The sequence below is a fragment of the Macaca thibetana genome, chromosome 9 (assembly GCF_024542745.1).
Source record: "Macaca thibetana thibetana isolate TM-01 chromosome 9, ASM2454274v1, whole genome shotgun sequence".
NCBI lineage: Eukaryota > Metazoa > Chordata > Mammalia > Primates > Cercopithecidae > Macaca > Macaca thibetana.
In genome coordinates, this window is record NC_065586.1 from 22,786,955 (window position 1) to 22,807,568 (window position 20,614).

The window sequence follows — 20,614 nt, forward strand, 5'->3', positions numbered from 1 at the left end:
CTGTCGTGGGAGTAGTTGAAAAAGTCAAGCTATATCTCTCACCACTTGCTGGTTGGCTACCAAGAACCCCTCAGAACCTGTACACTGTGGGTGCTGTAGGAAACCAATCTATAGGCAGATAGAGAAAAATTAATGGGTTCTCAAGCTTAATAGCAGAAGACAAAGCTGAATGATAGATGAATGCTACTGAGTCAGAATTAGCGAAAGAGACAGGAGAGAACTTTCAAAAGTAATGAGAACACTTCTCTTCTGTCTAGATATAGTGGTAGCAGGTAGCAGGTAGCAGCAGGCATTTCTCCAGCTGCAATAACTATGAAAAGCAGATGGACTTAAAACTAAGATTGAAGAGCTTTGGAAAGGCAAATTAAAAAGACTGATAATACCAAGCATTGGTGAGGATGTAGAGCAACTGGAACTCTCATTCATAGCTGGTGGGAAAGTAAATTGATAAAACTGCTTTGGAAAACTGTTCAACAGTACCTATGAAAGGGAAATATATGTCTACCCTATGACTCATCAATTCCATTCCTAGATATATACCCAAGAGAAATGAATGTATATATCCACAAAAAGACATGTAAAAGAATATTCATTGTGATTTATGATTTCCTCAAACTGGAAAGAAAAGAACCCAAACTGGTATATTTATATAATGGAATACATTATATAGCCATAAGAAATATGACTTAGCTATATAAGCAAAAATGTGAAAGAACTGCAATAGGTATTGCACTGAGCTAAAGAAAACAAATAAGAAGGAGTGAATGTTGTATAATTCCTTATATGAAGTTCAAAAATGGAAAATTAAGTGATTATTTTAAATAACTGAAGAGATAAAAGAATAATGATTCTCTCTCATGGGGGCAGGGTGGCTTAGGAAAGGAGTGTGAGGAAACCTTTAGAGATACTAGAAATGTTCTATATCTTAATTGGAGAGATCTGAATTAATATTCTTTAATAAAATTAAAGATCAAGTGGAAGAAATACCTAATAACACAAACAAACTGAGTCGATTTTGCTTTTTAATCCAATCTAACAGACTTAGTTGGATTTATTTACCCTAGTGATGTTTATTTTGATCATTGACATATTTGATTTTATTCCTATTATTCTATTTGAAGTTGTGGTTTTTCTTTGCTATGTTTTCATCTTGTAATTTCTTTTGTATTTTCTGTCCCTTTTCTGAATTGAGCAATTTTCCTTTGTTTCCCTTTCTTTCTGGCAGTGTGGAACTTTGGTTACTTGTTGGTAGCCTATCTATTAAATACACATTTTAACCTGCATTTTTTCTATTAATGTAAAAATAAAAAATAGCTAGGCAACATGCCTCTTTTTTAAAAACCAAAAATTTTCTTTACCTGTTTTGTTGAAAAAAAAAAATCTGTTTTAATTCCAAGCCGCTATTAGTTTTTTTTTTTTCCTTATAAATCATTATCACTTCAGGAATCCTTTCTTAAGAATTGCATTGGCCGGGCGAGTTGGCTCATGCCTGTAATCCCAGCACTTTGGGAGGCTGAGGCGGGTGGATTCCCTGCAGTCAGGAGTTCGAGACCAGCCTGGACAACATGGCAAAACCCCATCTCTACTAAAAATACAAAAAATCAGACACCTGTAATCCCAGCTACTCAGGAGGCTGAGACAGGGAGAATCGCTTGAACCCAGGAGGCGGAGGTTGCAGTGAGCTGAGATCGCGCCATTGCACTCTAGCCTGGGCAACAGAGCGAGACTCCATCTCAAAAAAAAAAAAAAAAAAAAAAAAAAGAAAAGAATTGTATTATGATTCACAACATCATCTGCAACATTTAGTAAGCTAAACAGCAGAATACATTTTACTGCATTTTTTGATCTACCACTGTTGTTTTTATATTTTGGTCCTCGCAAGTTTTGGCTGGAGATTTTGCCTGAGCAATTTGTTTAAGAGCGTATGGTTGATACACTTTGAGTTTGTGAATGCCCGAACATCTGAAAGATAACCTAGCCAGATATAAACCTTCCGGAGTCATAATCCTTTTCCCTTGGATCTTTGTTGATTATCTTCCATAAACAGTCAGGAGAAGGAAAGGTATAAGGTCATTTGCTGAGGTCTTTTTTCTTATTATTCAATATTATTTCTGCTTCTTGTTGTATATTTTCTGTTTGGTCAAGCTAATATTTTATCCACCATAAATAAACATTTATTTCCATTTTAAACCATCTTGTGTTATTTTCCTCATTTGCATATCCTTCCTTCTTATCGCCATCCATCCCATTTTATCTGTTCTTCAAATCATATCTGAAGCATCCATGGAGCTTTCTCTATTTACCCCAGTTTCAAATTAATTTCCCCACTCTCATCAGAGTATTTATTGTCTCTGCCATATGTTTTGCACTTCATAAAATCCTAGAATTTTATATCTGGAAGAGATCATACTCCAACTTCCTAACTTTTCAGATTGAAAAAAGCTGTGGTCAGTGAGCCACATGTGTCACTTGGGTGATGTGAGGTCCTCAGGAATTCTGGGGCTACCTTTTAAGACCTAAAGAAGATGGTTCTCAAGCCCCAAACCCTAACTACATTCAGAAGTCCTTCCTTAAGATTTCTGTGGATTTCCAGGGCCTTCAGGTCTCCTGATCAGTGTTGCAGCCAGCATCCCAGCCATTGCTCTTGGCTCAGCTAGAAGCCAACTTTTCTCATTGGATCATGTCGAGAAACACAAGTGCCACCAACCTGTTGTACACAACTGACATTTTACTGAAGATTTGTCTTCTCTAAAAGGGTCTAAGAGGTTTAAGAACAAGCAAGACTTTTGGAACTCTTATAGCTTCTAGTATAGAGGGAGCCATAGAAAAACAGCAGCTTTACTTTGGGTGTTAGACAATGCTGTTCTGAAATTCAGCAGCCATTTCTCTCCAAAAGGGAAGTTTTATCCTGGCTATGTCCTTTCAGGTCATTGTTTCTTGCCATCTTCTTTCTTCTTTACTCTTCCAAACTCACACAATTATGTTTCCTTGGAGTAATCAGAGTAATGTATTTCTGCATTCTCTACCTAAAACGAAACAATCTTAAAAATATTCCATGACATAGTAAGATGTCTATATAGGAAAGCCAACACAAAGAACCAGCTAAAGCTTTGAAATACAGTTTTTTTCCCTTATCCTAAGGAGAACTCCATCCTTCATTAGTCTCTGGAAATGGAAGAAAAATAGTGTAATAATTTGCTTTCTCCTCGACCACAGAAAGCCTCTATGTGCTATGAACAACAGTTCATTTCAGTTACACATTTCGTTTCAATTACACATGAATTCTCAGGACACAGGTCTTCCTAGAGTCCTATACTTTTCTTTAGACTATATTATCATTTTCCCTGTTCCAGGTTTTATTCAATTTTACATTTTGTTATATGCTCTTTTCTAGTGCTTTGTTGTTTTACATATGTAATTCCTGCTTTTCTAGAGTCTAGTGGTTGGAAAGCAAGTATTAATTATTGAGATGGTCATGAAATAAAATATATACAGGTATTCAAGGATTTTGTGTATTGAATAAGCATTATAATATGTCATTTGGTAAACATCTGTCATGCGCCAGATGACGTGCTAAGTGCTTTACATACATGGCCTCTACTCCTTTCCTTGCTCCTTTGAGATAGTACCTTTGAGATAGGTACTATTATCCTCATCAAACAGAAAAATAAATTGACATTCTAGGAGCATAATTCATTTGATTCCACATGGCTAAATTGAGAAACTAGACCTGTCAGATTCCAAAACATTTTGCTCTTCCCACCATACCCCAGGCATTCCAGTGCTGACAATTGTTTCTCTAGCGGCTGATGTTTTTTAAATGAAAAACTTTGTGGTGCACTTATTGGGCAGTGACCACATCCTTTTTGCAAGATTACATTCTCTCTAAGTTTTAAGACCCATTCATTTTTAATGTGATTTTTAAAGCTCATATGTGAACCTGATAGTTTTCTTTCTGCCTTTCAGTTTGATCCATTAATGATTGAAAGCAAAAAAGCAGCCACTGTGGTGTTAATGCTTCGTTCTCCAGAAGAGGAAATTTTGGCTAAAGCATGTGAAGCCATTTATAAATTTGCTTTAAAAGGTTTGGACTTTTTTCAGTTTATCTTTCCATTTCATTAATTTCTTAAAATATTTACTACCTCTTAGGCACTTTTCTTCCTAGTCTTTAACTTATTTGCTGTCAGATGAATTATTTCAGATAACCAGAATATTATTTAATGCATTACCTAAAAGCAATCTCTCTCCCTGAGTGCCTAGCTTAATCTTAAGGAGTAATTTAGTCACTGGGTAGAACAGTCATTCTGAAAGTTTCATTGTGGTTTTAGAAATTGTAAATGTCACAGAAACTGAAAGAACTCCTAATAGTCAAAGCTGGAACAATTAGAACAACAAAGTAAAGTAGTACTGGCTTATAATCCAAGTGGAAAATAAGTATCCATCAGTCCATACTGATATAAATAAATGAATGAATAAATGGAAGAGAAGAGACAAATGATTCCTAAAAGTTTATGTAGACACTCTTGACTTCAAGGAGGTGAAATATAACTCCCCACTCTTTGAGTGGGAGGTGCACAGAGTGATTTATATCCAAACAGTACAACATAGAACTGGGGGAAAATAAGCTTATAATGGATAAACCTGACAAACACTACACCTCAGCTAGGTGATCAAAATTACCACCACCCATCTGGGCATGGTGGCTAATGTCTGTAATCTTAGCACTTTGGGAGGCCAAGGTGGGTGGATCACTTGAGCCCAGGAGTTTGACACCAGCCTTGGCAATGTGTCAAAGTCCCCTCCCTACAAAAAAAAAAAATACAAAAACTAGCCATGTGTGGTGGTGCATGATTGTAGTCCCAGCTACTAGGGAGACTGAGGTGGGAGGATCACTTGAGCCCAGGAGTTCAAGACCAGCCTTGGCAACATGGCAAAACCCCACCTCTACAAAAAATAAAAACATAAGTCATGTGTGACGGCACATGTCTGCAGTCCCAGCTACTCAGTAGCCTGAGGTGGGAGGACTCTTGACCCTGAGAGGCAGAGGTTGCAGTGAACTGAGATTGTGCCACTGCACTCCAGCCTAGGCAACAGAGGGAGACCCTGTCTCAAAAAACAAACCAACCAACCAACCAACAACAACAACAAAAAAAAACCCACCAACTGTGATAAGTCCTATTAATAATAAGTGCCCTTGACATGTGATAAAAATGACACTTTATTTCTGTGTTATTTTTCTTAAAAATCCATAACCCCAGTCTAATAATGATTTTTTAAAATCAGACAAATCCCGGTTCAGGTACAAAATACCTAGCTGATGCTCCCCTAAACTGTCATGGCTATCCACAACAGCCAAGTCTGAGAAATTCACATAATGGAGGCATTATGACTCATGACATAGGACGCTGGGACAGAAAGAAGATGATAGGTTAAAACTAAGGAAATCCAAATAACTAAGTACTTTAGTTAATAATAGTGTCTTCATATTAGTTCATTACTTGTAAAAAATGTACCATACTAACATCAAATGTTAATAATAGGGGAAACTAGGTCTGAGGTATGTGCAAACTCTATGTACTGTTTTTGTAACTTTTCTGTAAAACTAATGTTGTAAAACAAGGCTTATTTAAACACTGTAAACATTACATATCAGGTTCTATTGAAAGGTTTATTCATAGAGGATTTAAAAACATACAAGATGCTTATATTTTAGTGCTCATATTACTACAAATGGTAAGATTAGACTTTTATTATGTTGCATGACAGTTTAATTGAGAATATTAATTTAATTGAGAGTTTAATGTAACTAAACTGATTTTTGTAATAAAACATTTCAAACTAATATAGGGACAATTTTGTTTTAAATAAATGATATTTGACATATTGTGTTGGAAATTGAATTAGAGAACAACAAATCATTCAATTAGCAAAAGGTACAATACTCACCTTGCTTTGTCACTCAGGTTATCATTGAGGATCCAGATGTAAACCAGAGTGTTTCTGGAAGGTACTATATCTTTTTGAATGGATGGTGTAGAATCCTGGGTCAAATTTCAGGGAGATATTGGATTGTGCATCTATGGCAGCATGAATCCCTTTCAGTCTAATAGAGTCATTATACATCATCTGGCTGTCACATGTATCTAATTATATATCTCTTTTTGCATGACATGAAGAAATAGATAGGAATGTATTTCCTATGAAATCAATACAGAAATAATTTTAAATCTGATGTTTTATACCAGTAGTGTTTTCTAAAATTAAAAAAATATATGATAGGACTTTGGCTTCTGGCCAAGACGGACCACTCTACTGCCTGAAACAATGAATGAAACAGACCCAATATGTGAAAGTAGAGTAGACTTACTCTATTGGTGGAAACAATGAAGGAAATAAACCAGATACATGAAATAACAGTTGACAAGACTATCAACATCAGACAATAAAGGGCAGTGACCACTGAGAGGCAGGAAACAAGGGAAGTAAACCCTATGATTGCCTCAGATTTTTGATTTCAGAGAGCTTTTTGGCCATAGCACTGGAACTCTCTGAGTTAAGAAGACAAACATGAAAGTCCAGAGAAATAAAGGCATTTAGAGTTTTCAGAACAGAGTAAAGGAGAGGAATGAGTTTCACAGAGGGAGAACTCAGGAGATCTGTAAAGGGTCCCATTCTTGTATTTAGAAGAGTAGTGAGCAGCATGTATATGTGAGGTAAACAGTTGGACAAAGAGGCAGCCAAAGGATTGGGGTAACAGTGCCTGGTGCTCACAGAGGGCTAGGAGTAGCGCGCCTGTTCCATCAGTCAGGCAGAAACCTCAGAATTCATGGAGCATTATGTAGAATACACAGAGGAGTCTTGCCTCAGTATGAGAAATAATTAGTCCTAGATTGCGCACTGTTCTAGTACCACCTAGTAAATATTAAAAGCAAGACTTGAAAGGATCAGGTTGCTTCCAAGTAACTTAATTTGTCCCTGAAAAAAATCTTAAGAATACAGAAATATCCATTGCCCAAGAAGGTAAAATTCACAATGTCTTGCATCCAATAAAAAAATTACGAGGCATGAAAAAAAGCAGAAAAAAATGCATAAGATATAAATCAATGAGTAAATCAAATTGACCCACATGTTAGAATTAGCAGGAAAAGACATTGAAAGATTAATTGCAACCGTATTCTATCTGTTTAGAAAGTAAAAACATGGAAGCTATAAGATAGACCCGAATACAACTTCTAGAGATGAAAACTTCAATGTCTGAAATGAAAAATACATAGGCTTTGATTAAGGCAGATTAGACATTGCAGAATAAAAAGATTAATGAACTTATATGTGTAATTGGAGTCTCTGAAAAAGGGAGACAGAGACAGAAAAAGCATTTGAAGAAATAATGGCCAAAGTTTCCCTAAGTCTGATGAAAACTCTAAGTCCATGGATCCAAAAAGTTTGTCAAAACCCAAGTACAAAGAATATGAAGCAAACTATGCCGCAGTACATTAAAATCAAATTGCTTAAAACCAGTGATAAAGAGAAAATCTTAAAAGCAGCCAGAATCAGTAAAAACATGTTACATTCAAAAAAGATAAGGATGACAATAGTTATTAAATAACAAATTATAAATAAGGATGATTTATCATCAGAAATTTCACAAGTGAGAAGTCTATAGAGCAACAATCTTTAAAGAATAAAAGAAAAATAAAAACTTTCAACCCAGAATTACTATCCAGAAAAAAACTTTCAAAAACTTAGGTGAAATGAAGTTTTTTTAAAACATAAAAAATCTAAAATAACTTATTTCCAGCAGATCTACACTACTACTTATAATAAAAACAGGCCTTTTAGGCAGAAGGAAAATAACACTAGATGGAAATATGGATCTACAAAAAAGAATACAGTGTGCTAGAAATGGCAAAATATATGTTTTGTTTGTTATTTGAATCACTTCAAAAGCAAATTTATTATTTTAAAACAAAATAATCATATATTGTGCAATTTGAAACATATGTATAAACAAAATATATGGCAACACCAGTCCCAAGACAGAAAGGGAAAAAAATGGAAGTATACTATTTTTAGGATCTCATATGTGAAGTGCATTAATAGCACTTGAAAGTAGACTGTGATATGTTAAAGATGTATACTGCAACCCTAATGAAACCACTAAAATAACAAAATAAAGGATAATAGTAAATAAGAAAATGAAATAAAATGGAATAAGTAATATTCCTAGAATACATAGAAAAGAAGGCAGAATATGAAGAAAAAAGAAAACATGGAAAAATGGGGCATATAAAAAACAAATAACGAGATGGTGGATTTAAACCTAACCATATCAAAAATCAAATTAAATATAAATGTCCTAAATACCTTAACAGGGAGAAATTGGTATACTGGATAAAAAGCAAGAGTACACCACATGTCACCTTCAAGAACTGCACTTTATAGTTTTAGGCCTAACATTTAAGTCATTAACCCATCTTGAATTAATTTTTGTATGAGATGTAAGGAAGGGATCCAGTTTCAGCTTTCTACATATGGCTAGCCAGTTTTCTCAGCACCATTTATTAAATAGGGAATCCTTTCCCCATTGCTTTTTTTTTGTCAGGTTTGTCAAAGATCTGATGGTTGTAGATGTGTGGTATTATTCGTGGGGGCTCTATTCTGTTCCATTGGTCTATATCTCTGTTTTGGTACCAGTACCATGCTGTTTTGGTTACTGTAGCCTTGTAATATAGTTTGAAGTCAGGGAGTGTGATGCCTCCAGCTTTGTTCTTTTGGCTTAGGATTGTCTTGGCAATGCAGGCTCTTTTTTGGTTCCATATGAACTTTAAAGTAGTTTTTTCCAGTTCTGTGAAGAAAGTCATTGGTAGCTTGATAGGGATGGAATTGAATCTGTAAATTACCTTAGGCAGTATGACCATTTTCACAATATTAATTCTTCTTATCCATGAGCATGGAATGTTCTTCCATTTGTTTGTGTTCTCTTTTATTTCGTTGAGCAGTGGTTTGTAGTTCTCCTTCAAGGAGTTCTCCTTCACATCCCTTGTAAGTTGGATTCCTAGGTATTTTATTCTCTTTGAAGCAATTGTGAATGGGAGTTCACTCATGCTTTGGCTCTCTGTCTGTTATTGGTGTATAGGAATGCTTGCGATTTTTGTACATTGATTTTGTATCCTGAGACTGCTGAAGTTGCTTATAGCTTAAGGAGATTTTGGGCTGAGACGATGGGGTTTTCTAAATATACAATCATGTCATCTGCAAACAGGGACAATTTGACTTCCTCTTTTCTTAAATGAATACCCTTTATTTCTTTCTCTTGTCTGATTACCCTGAACAGAACTTCCAATACTATATCGAATAGGAGTGGTGAAAGAGGGCATTCCTGTCTTGTGCCAGTTTTCAAAGGGAATACTTCCAGTTTTTGCCCATTCAATATGATATTGGCTGTGGGTTTGTCATAAATATCTCTTATTATTTTGAGATATGTCCCATCAATACCTAGTTTATTGAGAGTTTTTAGCATGAAGGGCTGTTGAATTTTCTCAAAGGCCTTTTCTGCATCTATGGAGATAATCATGTGGTTTTTGTCTTTGGTTCTGTTTACATGCTGGATTACGTTTATTGATTTGTTTATGTTGAACCAGACTTGCATCCCAGGGATGAAGCCAACTTGATCATGGTGGATAAACTTTTTGATGTGCTGCTGGATTTGGTTTGCCAGTATTTTATTGAGAATTTTTGCATCGATGTTCATCGGGGATATTGGTCTAAAATTCTCTTTTTTTGTTGTGTCTCTACCAGGCTTTGGTATCAGGATGATGTGGGCCTCATAAAATGAGTTAGGGAGAATTCCTTCTTTTTCTATCGATTGGAATGGTTTCAGAAGGAATGGTACCAGTTCCTCTTTGTACCTCTGGTGGAATTCAGCTGTGAATCCGTCTGGTCCTGGACTTTTTTTGTTTGGTAGGCTATTAATTATTGCATCAATTTCAGAACCTATTATTGGTCTATTCAGGGATTCAACTTCTTCCTGGTTTAGTCTTGGGAGGGTGTATGTGTCCAGGATTTTATCAATTTCTTCTAGATTTTCTAGTTTATTTACATAGAGGTGTTTATAGTATTCTCTGATGATAGTGTGTATTTCTGTGGGATGGGTGGTAATATCCCCTTTATCATTTTTATTGCATCTATTTGATTCTTCTCTCTTTTCTTCTTTATTATTCTTGCTAGCAGTCCATCAATTTTTTGATCTTTTCAAAACAGCAGCTCCTGGATTCATTGATTTTTTGGAGGGTTTTTTGTGTCTCTATCTCCTTCAGTTCTGCTCTGATCTTAAGTTATTTCTTGACTTCTGCTAGCTTTTGAATGTGTTTCTCTTGCTTCTCTAGTTATTTTAATTGTGACGTTAGGGTGTCAATTTTAGATCTTTCCTGCTTTCCCATGTGGGCATTTAGTGCTATAAATTTCCCCTACACACTGCTTTAAATGTGTCCCAGAGATTCTGGTATGTTGTGTCTTTGTTCTCATTGGTTTCAAAGAACATCTTTATTTCTGCCTTCATTTCATTATGTATCCAGTAGTAATTCAGGGGCAGATCATTCAGTTTCCATGTAGTTGAGTGGTTTTGAGTGAGTTTCTTAATCCTGAGTTCTAGTTTGATTGCACTGTGGTCTGAAAGACGGTTTGTTTAATTTCTGTTCTTTTACATTTGCTGAGGAGTGCTTTACTACCAACTATGTGGTCAATTTTGGAATAAGTGTGATGTGGCGCTGAGAAGAATATATATTCTGTTGATTTGGGGTGGAGAGTTCTGTAGATGTCTCTTAGGTCTGCTTGGTCCAGAGCTGAGTTCAATTCCTGGATATCCTTGTTAACTTTCTTTCTCATTGATCTGTCTAATGTTGACAGTGGGGTGTTAAAGTCTCCTATTATTATTGTGTGGGAGTCTAAGTCTCTTTCTAAGTCTCTAAGGACTTGCCTTATGAATCTGGGTCCTCCTGTATTGGGTGCATATATATTTAGGATAGTTAGCTCTTCTTGTTGAATTGATCCCTTCACCATTATGTAATAGCCTTCTTTGTGTCTTTTGATCTTTGTTGGTTTAAAGTCTGTTTTATCAGAGACTAGGATTGCAACTCCCCTCTTTTTTTTGTTTTCCATTTGCTTGGTAGATCTTCCTCCATCCCTTTATTTTGAGCCTATGTGTGTCTCTGCACATGAGATGGGTCTCCTGAATACAGCACACTGATGGGTCTTGACTCTTTATCCAATTTGCCAGTCTGTGTCTTTTAATTGGAGCATTTAGCCCATTTACATTTAAGGTTAATATTGTTTTGTGTGAACTTGATCCTGTCATTATGATGTTAGCTGGTTATTTAGCTCATTAGTTGATGCAGTCTCTTCCTAGCATTGATGGTCTTTACAATTTGGCATGTTTTTGCAGTGGCTGGTACAGGTTGTTCCTTTCCATGTTTAGTGCTTCCTTCAGGAGCTCTTGTAAGGCAGGCCTGGTGGTGACAAAATCTCCCAGCATTTGCTTGTCTGTAGAGGATTTTATTTCTCCTTCAGTTATGAAACTTAGTTTGACTGGATAGAAAATTCTGGGTTGAAAATTCTTTAAGAATGTTGAATATTAGCCCCCACTCTCTTCTGGCTTGTAGAGTTTCTCTCAAGAGATTTGCTGTTAGTCTGATGGGTTTCCCTTTGTGGGTAACCCCACCTTTCTCTCTGGCTGCCCTTAATATTTTTTCCTTCATTTCAACCTTGGTGAATCTGACAATTATGTGTCTTGGAATTGCTCTTCTTGAGGAGTATCATTGTGGCATTCTCTGCATTTCCTGAATTTGAATGTTGGCCTGCCTCGCTAGGTTAGGGAAGTTCTCCTGGATAATATCCTGAAGAGTGTTTTCCAAGTTGGTTCCATTCTCCCCGTCCCTTTCAGGTGTGCCAATCAGATGTAGATTTGGTCTATTCACATTGTCCCATATTTCTTGGAGGCTTTGTTTGTTTGTTTGTTTTTTCACTCTTTTTTCTCTAAACTTCTTTTCTTGCTTCATTTCATTCATTTGACCTTCAATGACTGATAAACTTTCTTCCAGTTGATGAAATCAGCTACTGAAGCTTGTACATGCATCACGTAGTTCTCGTGCTGTGGTTGTCAGCTCCGTTGGGTGATTTAAGGACTTCTCTACACTGTTTATTCTAGGTAGTCATTTGTCTACTCTTTTTTCAAGGTTTTTAGCTTCTTTGTGATGGGTTCGAACAGCCTCCTTTAGCTCGGAGAAGTTTGTTATTACTGATCACCTGAAACCTTCTTCTCTCAACTCGTCAAAGTCATTCTCTGTCCAGCTTTGTTCTGTTGCTGGTGAGGAGCTGCATTCCTTTGGAGGAGAAGAGGCACTCTGATTTTTAGAATTTTCAGCTTTTCTGCTCTGGTTTCTCCCTATCTTTGTTGTTTTATCTACCTTTGGTCTTAGATGATGGTGACATACAGATGGGGTTTTGGTGTGGATGTCCTTTCTATTTGTTAGTTTTCCTTCTGACAGTCAGGACCCTCAGCTGCAGGTCTGTTGGAGTTTGCTGGAGGTCCACTCCAGACCCTGTTTGCCTGGGTATCACCAGCGGAGGTTGCAGAACAGCAAATACTGCAGAACAGCAAATGTTGCTGTCTGATCCTTCTTCTGAAAGCTTCATCTCAGAGAGGCACCTGGCTGTATGAGGTGTCAGTCGGCCCCTACTGGCAGGTGTCTCCCAGTTAGGCTACTTGGCAGTAAGGGACCCACTTGAGGAGGCAGTCTGTCCATTCTCAGATCTCAAACTCTGTGCTAGGAGAACCACTACTCTCTTCAAAGCTGTCAGACAGGGACATTTAAGTCTGTAGAAGTTTCTACTGCCTTTTGTTCAGCTATGCCCTGCCTCCAGAGGTGGAGTCTACAGAGGCAGGCAGGCTTCCTTGAGTTGTGGTGGGCTCCACCCAGTTGGAGCTTCCGGTCTGCTCTGTTTACCGACTCAAGCCTCAGCAACGGCCCCTTCCCCAGGCATGCTATCACCTTGCAGTTCGATCTCAGACTGCTGTGCTAGCAGTGAGTGAGGCTCCGTGGGTGTGGGACCCTATGAGCCAGGCACGGGATATAATCTCCTGGTGTGCCATTTGCTACCACTGTTGGAAAAGCGCAGTATTAGGGTGGGAGTGTCCCGATTTTCAAGGTACCATCTGTCACAGCTTCTCTTTACTAGGAAAGGGAATTCCTTGACCCTTTGTGCTTCCTGGGTCGAAAAATCTTAAACAGTTATGTACCAAATATGAGATCTTCAAAATACATGGAGCTAATAATGCAAGGAGAAATAGATATCCACAATTAGAGCTGGAGATTTAAATACTCCTCTCAATAAATGAAAGAACAAGTAGACAGAAAATATATAAGTATATAAAGGATTTGACAATATCAATGAATTTAACCTAATTAATATTTATAGAACACTTTAAGAGCAGTAGAGTACACATTTTTTTTCAAGTGCATACAGAACATTTATCCAAATAGATCATATTCTGGGCCATAAAATAAGCCTCAATAAATTTTAAGTGATTCCAATAACACAAAATATATTTTCATACCACAGTGGACTTAGAAATCAATAATGTAGAAAACTCTGGATAATTGTTAAGTAGTTAGAAAATAAATAACATACTTTTAAATGACTCACAAATCAAAGAAGAAATCAAAACAAAAATCATAATTGAAAATAAAAACACAGTAAAGGATGCCACTAAAAGTATTTAGAGAGAAGTTGATTGCACTAAATGCCTATACTGGAAAACAAGGAAAGTCTCAAACCAATAACCTCAACTTCTATCTTAAGAAACTAGAAAAAGAAGAACAAGGCTGGGTGCAGTGGCTCTTGCCTGTAATCCTGGAACTTTGAGAGGCTGAGGTGAGCAGATCATGGGGTTAGGACATTGAGACCATACTGACCAACAAGGTGAAACCTCATCCCTACTGAAATACAGAAAATTAGCCAGGCGTGGTGGTGCGCGTCTGTAGTCCCAGCTACTTGGGAGGCTGAGGCAGGGGAATCTCTTGAACCTGGGAGGCAGAGGTTGCAGTGAGCCGAGATCATGCCACAGCACTCCAGCCTGGCAATAGAGTGAGACTCCGTCTCAAAACAAAAACAAAAAACAAACCAAAAGTTAGTAATAAGGATGTAATAGATATCTCAGTATAAATCAGTGAAATAGATAACAAAAAAAATTGATGAGCCATAAAAATGAAAAGCTGCTTTTTGAGATCAGTAAGAATGATAAACCTCTAAATGGATTGATAGACAAAATAAGAGAGAAGACAAATTATCCATATCAGGAGTGGGAGAAGGGACATCACTAGAGATCCTACAGATATGAACAGGATAAAAGGAATATTATCAATAAATTAATACCAATAAATGCCACAACTTAGATTAAGTGGACAAGTTTATTTCAAGATATAAATTTCCAAGCTCACTAAGAAAAAGACAGTTTGAATAGCTCTATATTACAAAAACTGAAATTTGTAGTTAAAAACTTTCTCACAAACAAAACTCCAGGTCCAGATGATTTTACTGGTGAATTCTACCAAACATTTAAGGAAGAAATAATACCAATTACACACAAATACTTTCAGAAAATTGAAAAGGATGGCATACTTCCCAATTCATTCTGTGAAGCCACCACTACTGTATAAAGGCCCAAACAGAAAAAGGCAAGAAAGAAATCTGCAAGTCAATATGCCTTATTAACATAGATGTAAAAATTCTAAACAAAATGTTAGCAAATTAAATTCAGCAATGTATAAAGAAAGCTAACACATCATGACTACATGACTCTTATTCCCAGATTGCAAGATTGGTTTAATAACTGAAAATCACTCAAGGTATTTTACCATGTGTGGTAGGTAGAAAAATAACCCCAAAGTATCTACATCAGAATCCCTGGAAGCTATGAAAATAGTGTGTTACATGACAAGGGAGAAATAAGAATGCTGATAGAATTAAGGTTGCTAATCAACTCTCTTTGAGATGAGGAGATTACCTTGGATTATCTAGGTTGGGCCAACACAATCACAAAGGCCCTTATTGGTGAAAGAAGAAGGCAAGAGAGACAGAATTGGAGCAATATGATGGTGGAAACAGAGGTCAGAAGGGTGTGATTTCTGGCTTTGAAGATGAAAGGGACTCAGTAACCAAGGCATGCTACCTGGAAAAGAAAAGGAAATGGATTCTGCCATAGAGCTTAGCTCCCAAGGAGCATAGATAGCCTTGCCAACATTTTGAATTTCACCTACTGAGATATATATCAGGCTTCTGACTTTCAAACCATAAGATAATAAATTTGTGTTGTTGTTAAACCACTAGTTTTGTTATTACAGCAGCAATAAGAAAAAAAAAATTTTTAAGAAAAAAGAAAAACCATATGATCATCTTAATACATGCAAAACAACCTTTTTGGCAAAATCCAACATCCACTCCTGATAAAATATGTCTGCAAAGTAGGAATAGATATAAACTTTCTCTGCCTAATAAAAGATATCTACAAAAAAACCCTATGCCTTACATCACACTTAATGGTAAAAAACTGAATGCTTTTCCCCTAAGATCAGGAGCAAGAGAAGGATGTCTTTATTCAACATTGTATGGGAGGTTCTTGCCAATGCAATCAGGCAAGAAAAAGAAATAGAAGGCATCCAGAAAATTTGTAGTTAAAAACTTTCTCACAAATTAGAGAAAGAGGTAGAACTATCTCTATTTGATTTATAGAAGATGATATAATCTGGCTCTGTTCACGCACCCTAATTATTTTGAGATTAATTCATATTGTAGCATTTCTTTTTATTGCTATTCCATTATATAGATTTACCACAGTTTGCCTGGGTCATATGGTAGGTGTACATCAACATTTTAAGAATCTGCTAAACCATTTTCCAAAGTGATTTGTACGTTTTATATTCTCACCAGCAATAAATGAGGGTTCTAATTTCGCTCTACACTAGCTGGCACTTGTTGCTGTTCATCTTTTTGATTATAGTAATCTTTGTGGCTGTGAAGTGGTATCTCATTGTGGTTTTAATTTGCATTTCCCTAATGACTAATGATGCAGAGAAAATGTACTTTATCATCATTGTATATCCTCTTTGGTGATGTATCTGTTCAAATCATTTGTTCATATATATTTTAAAATTTGCTTGTTTTCTTATTCAGTTTTAGAAATTATATATTCTGGATACACATTCTTTATTTCTGTATCAGACATATATTTGCAGAATTTTTCTCACAACTTATAGAATATATTGTTTTTAAAAATTCTAGACTTTTTCCGTAAGCAGTTTTAGGTTTATAGAAAAATGAGGCCAGACACAGTGGCTTGTGGAGCCTGTAATCCCAGCACTTCGGGAGGCTGAGGCAGGAGGATCACTTGAGCCCAGGAGTTTGAGACCAGCCTGAGAAACATAGTGAGACCCCATCTCTACAAAACAAAAGTTGAAAAAAAAATTAGCTAGGCATGGTGGTGTTTGCCTGTAGCCCCAGCTACTCAGGAGACTGAGGTGAGAGAATAACTTGAGCCCAGGAGGTTGAGACTGCAGAGAGCCATGATCATGCCATTGCACTCCAGTCTGTGTGACAGAGCAAGACCCTGTCTCAAGAAAAAAAGAAAAGAGAAATGAGAAGTAGAGTTCCCATAAACACCCCTCCACAATTTCAGTTTTCTCTATTATTACAGTTATCTTTTCCATTGTATTAGTCAGGATTCTCTAGAGAAAGAGAACCAATAGGACATATGTAGAAATATATGAAAAGATTTGTAATGGGAATTGGTTCACATGATTGTGGAGGCTGAGAAGTCCCATGACAATACCATGTGCAAGCTGGAGAATAAGGAGAGCCAGGGGTGTAATTCAGTCTGTGTCCTAAGGCCAGAGAACCAAAGCTGCTGTAAAGTCCTGGAGTCCCGAGGCCTGAGAACAGGAGCTCCAATGTTCCAGGGCAAGAGAAGATGGAAGTCCCAGCTCAAAAAGAGAGAGGATTTTTCCTTTTTACACTCTCTGTTACTCAAGCCCTCAACAGATTGGATATTGCCCACTCACACTGGTGAGCGCATGTCTTTACTCAGTTTAGAGATTCAAATGCTAATCTCTTCCAGGAACACCGTTACAGACACACCCAGAAACGTTTTAGTAGCTATTTGTGCATCCCTTAGCTCAGTAGCTTTGGCACATAAAATTAATGTGATGACATCTATAAACAATTCTATCAAATCTACAGAAAAGGGCTAGAACTAATTAATTATGCAAGGAAGTATTTGTTGAGTTTCTGTTACATGACCGGCACCGTGCTAGGCGCTAAGGTTATGAGAGAATAGGGCAGAAAGGGCATCTGTCCTTATGGGGAGTTATCATGGAGTAGGTAAGCAAAACACAGAGGTTGTTAAGTGATATGACAAAAAAACAACAGGATAAAGAGGGATAAGAAAGACTTGGATGTGGTGACAGTAGATAGGGTGATTGTGGGGGACTGCTCCAAGGAGGTGCAGTGTGAGCTCAGAACTGAAGACAAGATGAAGCCAGCTTTGTAAACAGGGGAAGGAAGAGGAGGAAATGTCCAGGATGCCTGTCCTTTAAGTTTATTCTGAGGGAAATACGAGTGTAAGCCAAGAATAATGTGAAAGGCAAATGGCAAATAAATTGGAATGGCACAAGGCAGAATGCTGATGAGATCGATAATATCCATGTATGATTTTGTTTTACGTGTGATGTCAGGTGAGGAAAATAAAGCAACCCTCCTTGAACTTGGAGCTGTGGAACCTTTAACTAAGCTACTCACCCACGAAGATAAAATTGTAAGAAGAAATGCTACTATGATATTTGGAATCCTGGCTTCTAATAGTAAGTATCAACTTTAAAAAATAATCAAATAATCCCATGTAATGCATTATCATTCTTTTAAATTTAACATTAAGGAATTTGTTTCAATTTTATTTAAACTGACTTTAATGTTCACAAAAACGTTTTATCAGTATAATGCAGCAAATGTGTGATTTCATATTTTAAGGGATAATTTTAAAATAGGAAAATATGTGCAAGCACATCCATGCAAAAACTCCTCTCAGAGTTGGTGAGGTAGTCCTACAAGCTGAGATAGCAATCATTTTCTCTTAAAGTTTTTTTCTTTAGTGTAATGTAATTTGCCTGCCTACATGTATGTTACATTTCATATATATTTCTTAGTGAACAAAGCCTAAAGAGTTTTGATAAACTGATTTTTTTTGAAACTGCAAACTATATTTTACAAAAGATAAATTTAAATGTGCATTTACCAAGGTAGGCGAATCACTTGAGGTCAGGAGTTCGAGACCAGCCTGACCAACATGGTGAAACCCTGTCTCTACTAAAAATACAAAAATTAGCCAGGCATATTTGGCAGGTGCCTGTAATCCCAGCTACTCGGGAGGCTGAGGCAGGAGAATCACTTGAACTCAGGAGGTGGAGGTTGCAGTGAGTTGAGATCGCGCCACTGTACTCCAGCCCGGGCGACAGAGTGAGACTGTCTCAAAAGAATAAATTTTAAAAAGTGCATTTACTTCTTAGACCTATTACTTGCTTGGAATCATATATGTCATATTATTATTCTATTAATATATAATATATACTATGTAATATTAATTGTGTACATGATTAACATTATGTGATTAATATCAAGAATACAATTAATATCAATTATATTATGTATCATGAGTATAATATATTAATATGTAATTATACATTATATATTAAATAACATATTAGTATCATATGATATGACGGTATAATAATACTAGTTAAAAGACACTATTAGGTCCATTAGAATATCAGTTTGACCACCATGCCAATAAAGGCAGTCTCTGACTTATGAACAGGATATGTTTTCCTTGTCATTTTCTAATGGTAGTTTTTGAGTCAGTCACCAAAAACCCTGTAACTCATAATAAATTTTAAATGACACTCTTAGTGGAGACTGAATTCTAACATTAAACGTAGGTAGCTATGAATAAACACATGCCTATCATGGTACGTAGCTAAAATCATTATACTTTCCCGTCTTATGATAATCTCAGCAAAACACAAGCACGAATTCTTTCCTAGCTTTCCTGCCTACCCGCTGCTCGCCATTTTCCCTGGACCCCGTGTGATGACAGTGAGGCCTCCTTATTCCATGTCCAGCAGGGATTTGTGGTATGAGTGTGTTCAGGGACAGTTATGAGTGGAAGTTGGGGAGAGATGTGGAAGGGCGGTTTTATGTGGCGTCTGTGCCATTACAGCCTCAGCTAGAGACTGCTTTTGCTGGGGCCCTCTGCGAGGAGTCAGTGGAAGGCAGTGACTTTGGGAGCTCTGATGGTAGTTGTGCTCTAAGGCTGCAGTCTGGGAGTGTTTCCCGAGATAGCAACAGGATGAGGACAGTCATGGCGGAGTGCATGTCCCACCGACTTAGACTATGATAATAATACTAGATAACACTTACATGCACTGACAAGGGGCCAGGCACTGTGCTAAGTGCTACTGATATATTAAATCATTTAATCCTATCTAACAGCCCTGTGAAGTAGGTACTATTATTATTTCCTTTACATCTGAGCTAACAGAGGCATAGAGAAGTTAAAATAAGGCAGTACTCAATTGAATTATGGGCTCTCCTAAATTTATCACAAGGATTATCTGTGTAACAATTCTATATTAGTATCACATTGAATGTTTAACCAAAAACAAAAAAGGAAAATTATAACAAAAAAAGGGAAGTTTTTTTTTTATTTCTTATGTTTTATTCTATTTACATACCATGGAATCTGAGAAACAAAAATATTTTGTGGCCAGGCATGGTGGCTCACGCCTGTAATTCCAGCACTTTGGGAGGCTGAGGTGGGAGGATTGCTTGAGCCCAGGAGACTGAGGCTGCAGTGAGCCATGGTCACACCACTGCACCCCAGCCTGGGTGACAGAGTGAAACCCTGTCTCAAAACAAACACACACACAAAGCTTTGTAATACCTCTTATGCAACTCTTTATCTTAAAAGTAGGATAGATACCTCAAAGCATTCGTTTATTTGCCCAAAGTCATGCAGGTGGTTAGTAGTGGCACTGAGGGTAGAGCCCTGCACACAGGCATACCTGTCTAGCTTTAATTAGGCTGACAAAAATAGTATAAAATGTACTTTACAACAGTCAATATACTTATTTTTAAGCATTTCTGGCATTTCTAATAATCAAATTGAATGTAAGCAATCAAGATGTATTAATTGAAATAGGCTGGATAATTCTTATTTGCATTCTGTACAAGATTTATTAAAATCAGAATTTAAAAATACCCTCCCAGCAAAACACACACACACAAAGATTACTATTACATAATAAATGAATGTAGGACACAGTAACTCAACTCTTCTGATATGTGTTCTAGGCACATTTTGCACTTTTATGGTTATTGTTTCTAGTGTCTTAGAAGGAAGTACAGCTCAGGATTGAGGAATACAGCAGGCTACAGAATGTGTTGGGTTGGCCCCACCTAGGCAAGAAACCTGCCCCACCACTTGCTGTGTGGTTTTGAGCCTCAATTTCCT

The 20,614-nt window shown here is 36.9% G+C and overlaps 2 protein-coding genes across 4 annotated transcripts in view; both read left to right on the forward strand.

Annotated features, from left to right (window-relative positions):
• MSRB2 (methionine sulfoxide reductase B2) overlaps positions 1 to 20,614 on the forward strand; it is a 456,570-nt gene that overhangs the window by 265,958 nt on the left and 169,998 nt on the right. The gene's annotated exons all lie outside the window — the stretch shown is intronic.
• The window catches only part of ARMC3 (armadillo repeat containing 3), a 114,305-nt gene that overhangs the window by 14,264 nt on the left and 79,427 nt on the right, over positions 1 to 20,614 (forward strand). For all 3 annotated transcript variants that reach the window (XM_050804051.1, XM_050804053.1, XM_050804052.1), the window contains exons 3-4: positions 3,967 to 4,084; positions 17,784 to 17,909. In XM_050804051.1, coding sequence (XP_050660008.1) covers positions 3,967 to 4,084; positions 17,784 to 17,909 — 244 coding nt within the window. The remainder of the gene's footprint in view (positions 1 to 3,966; positions 4,085 to 17,783; positions 17,910 to 20,614) is intronic.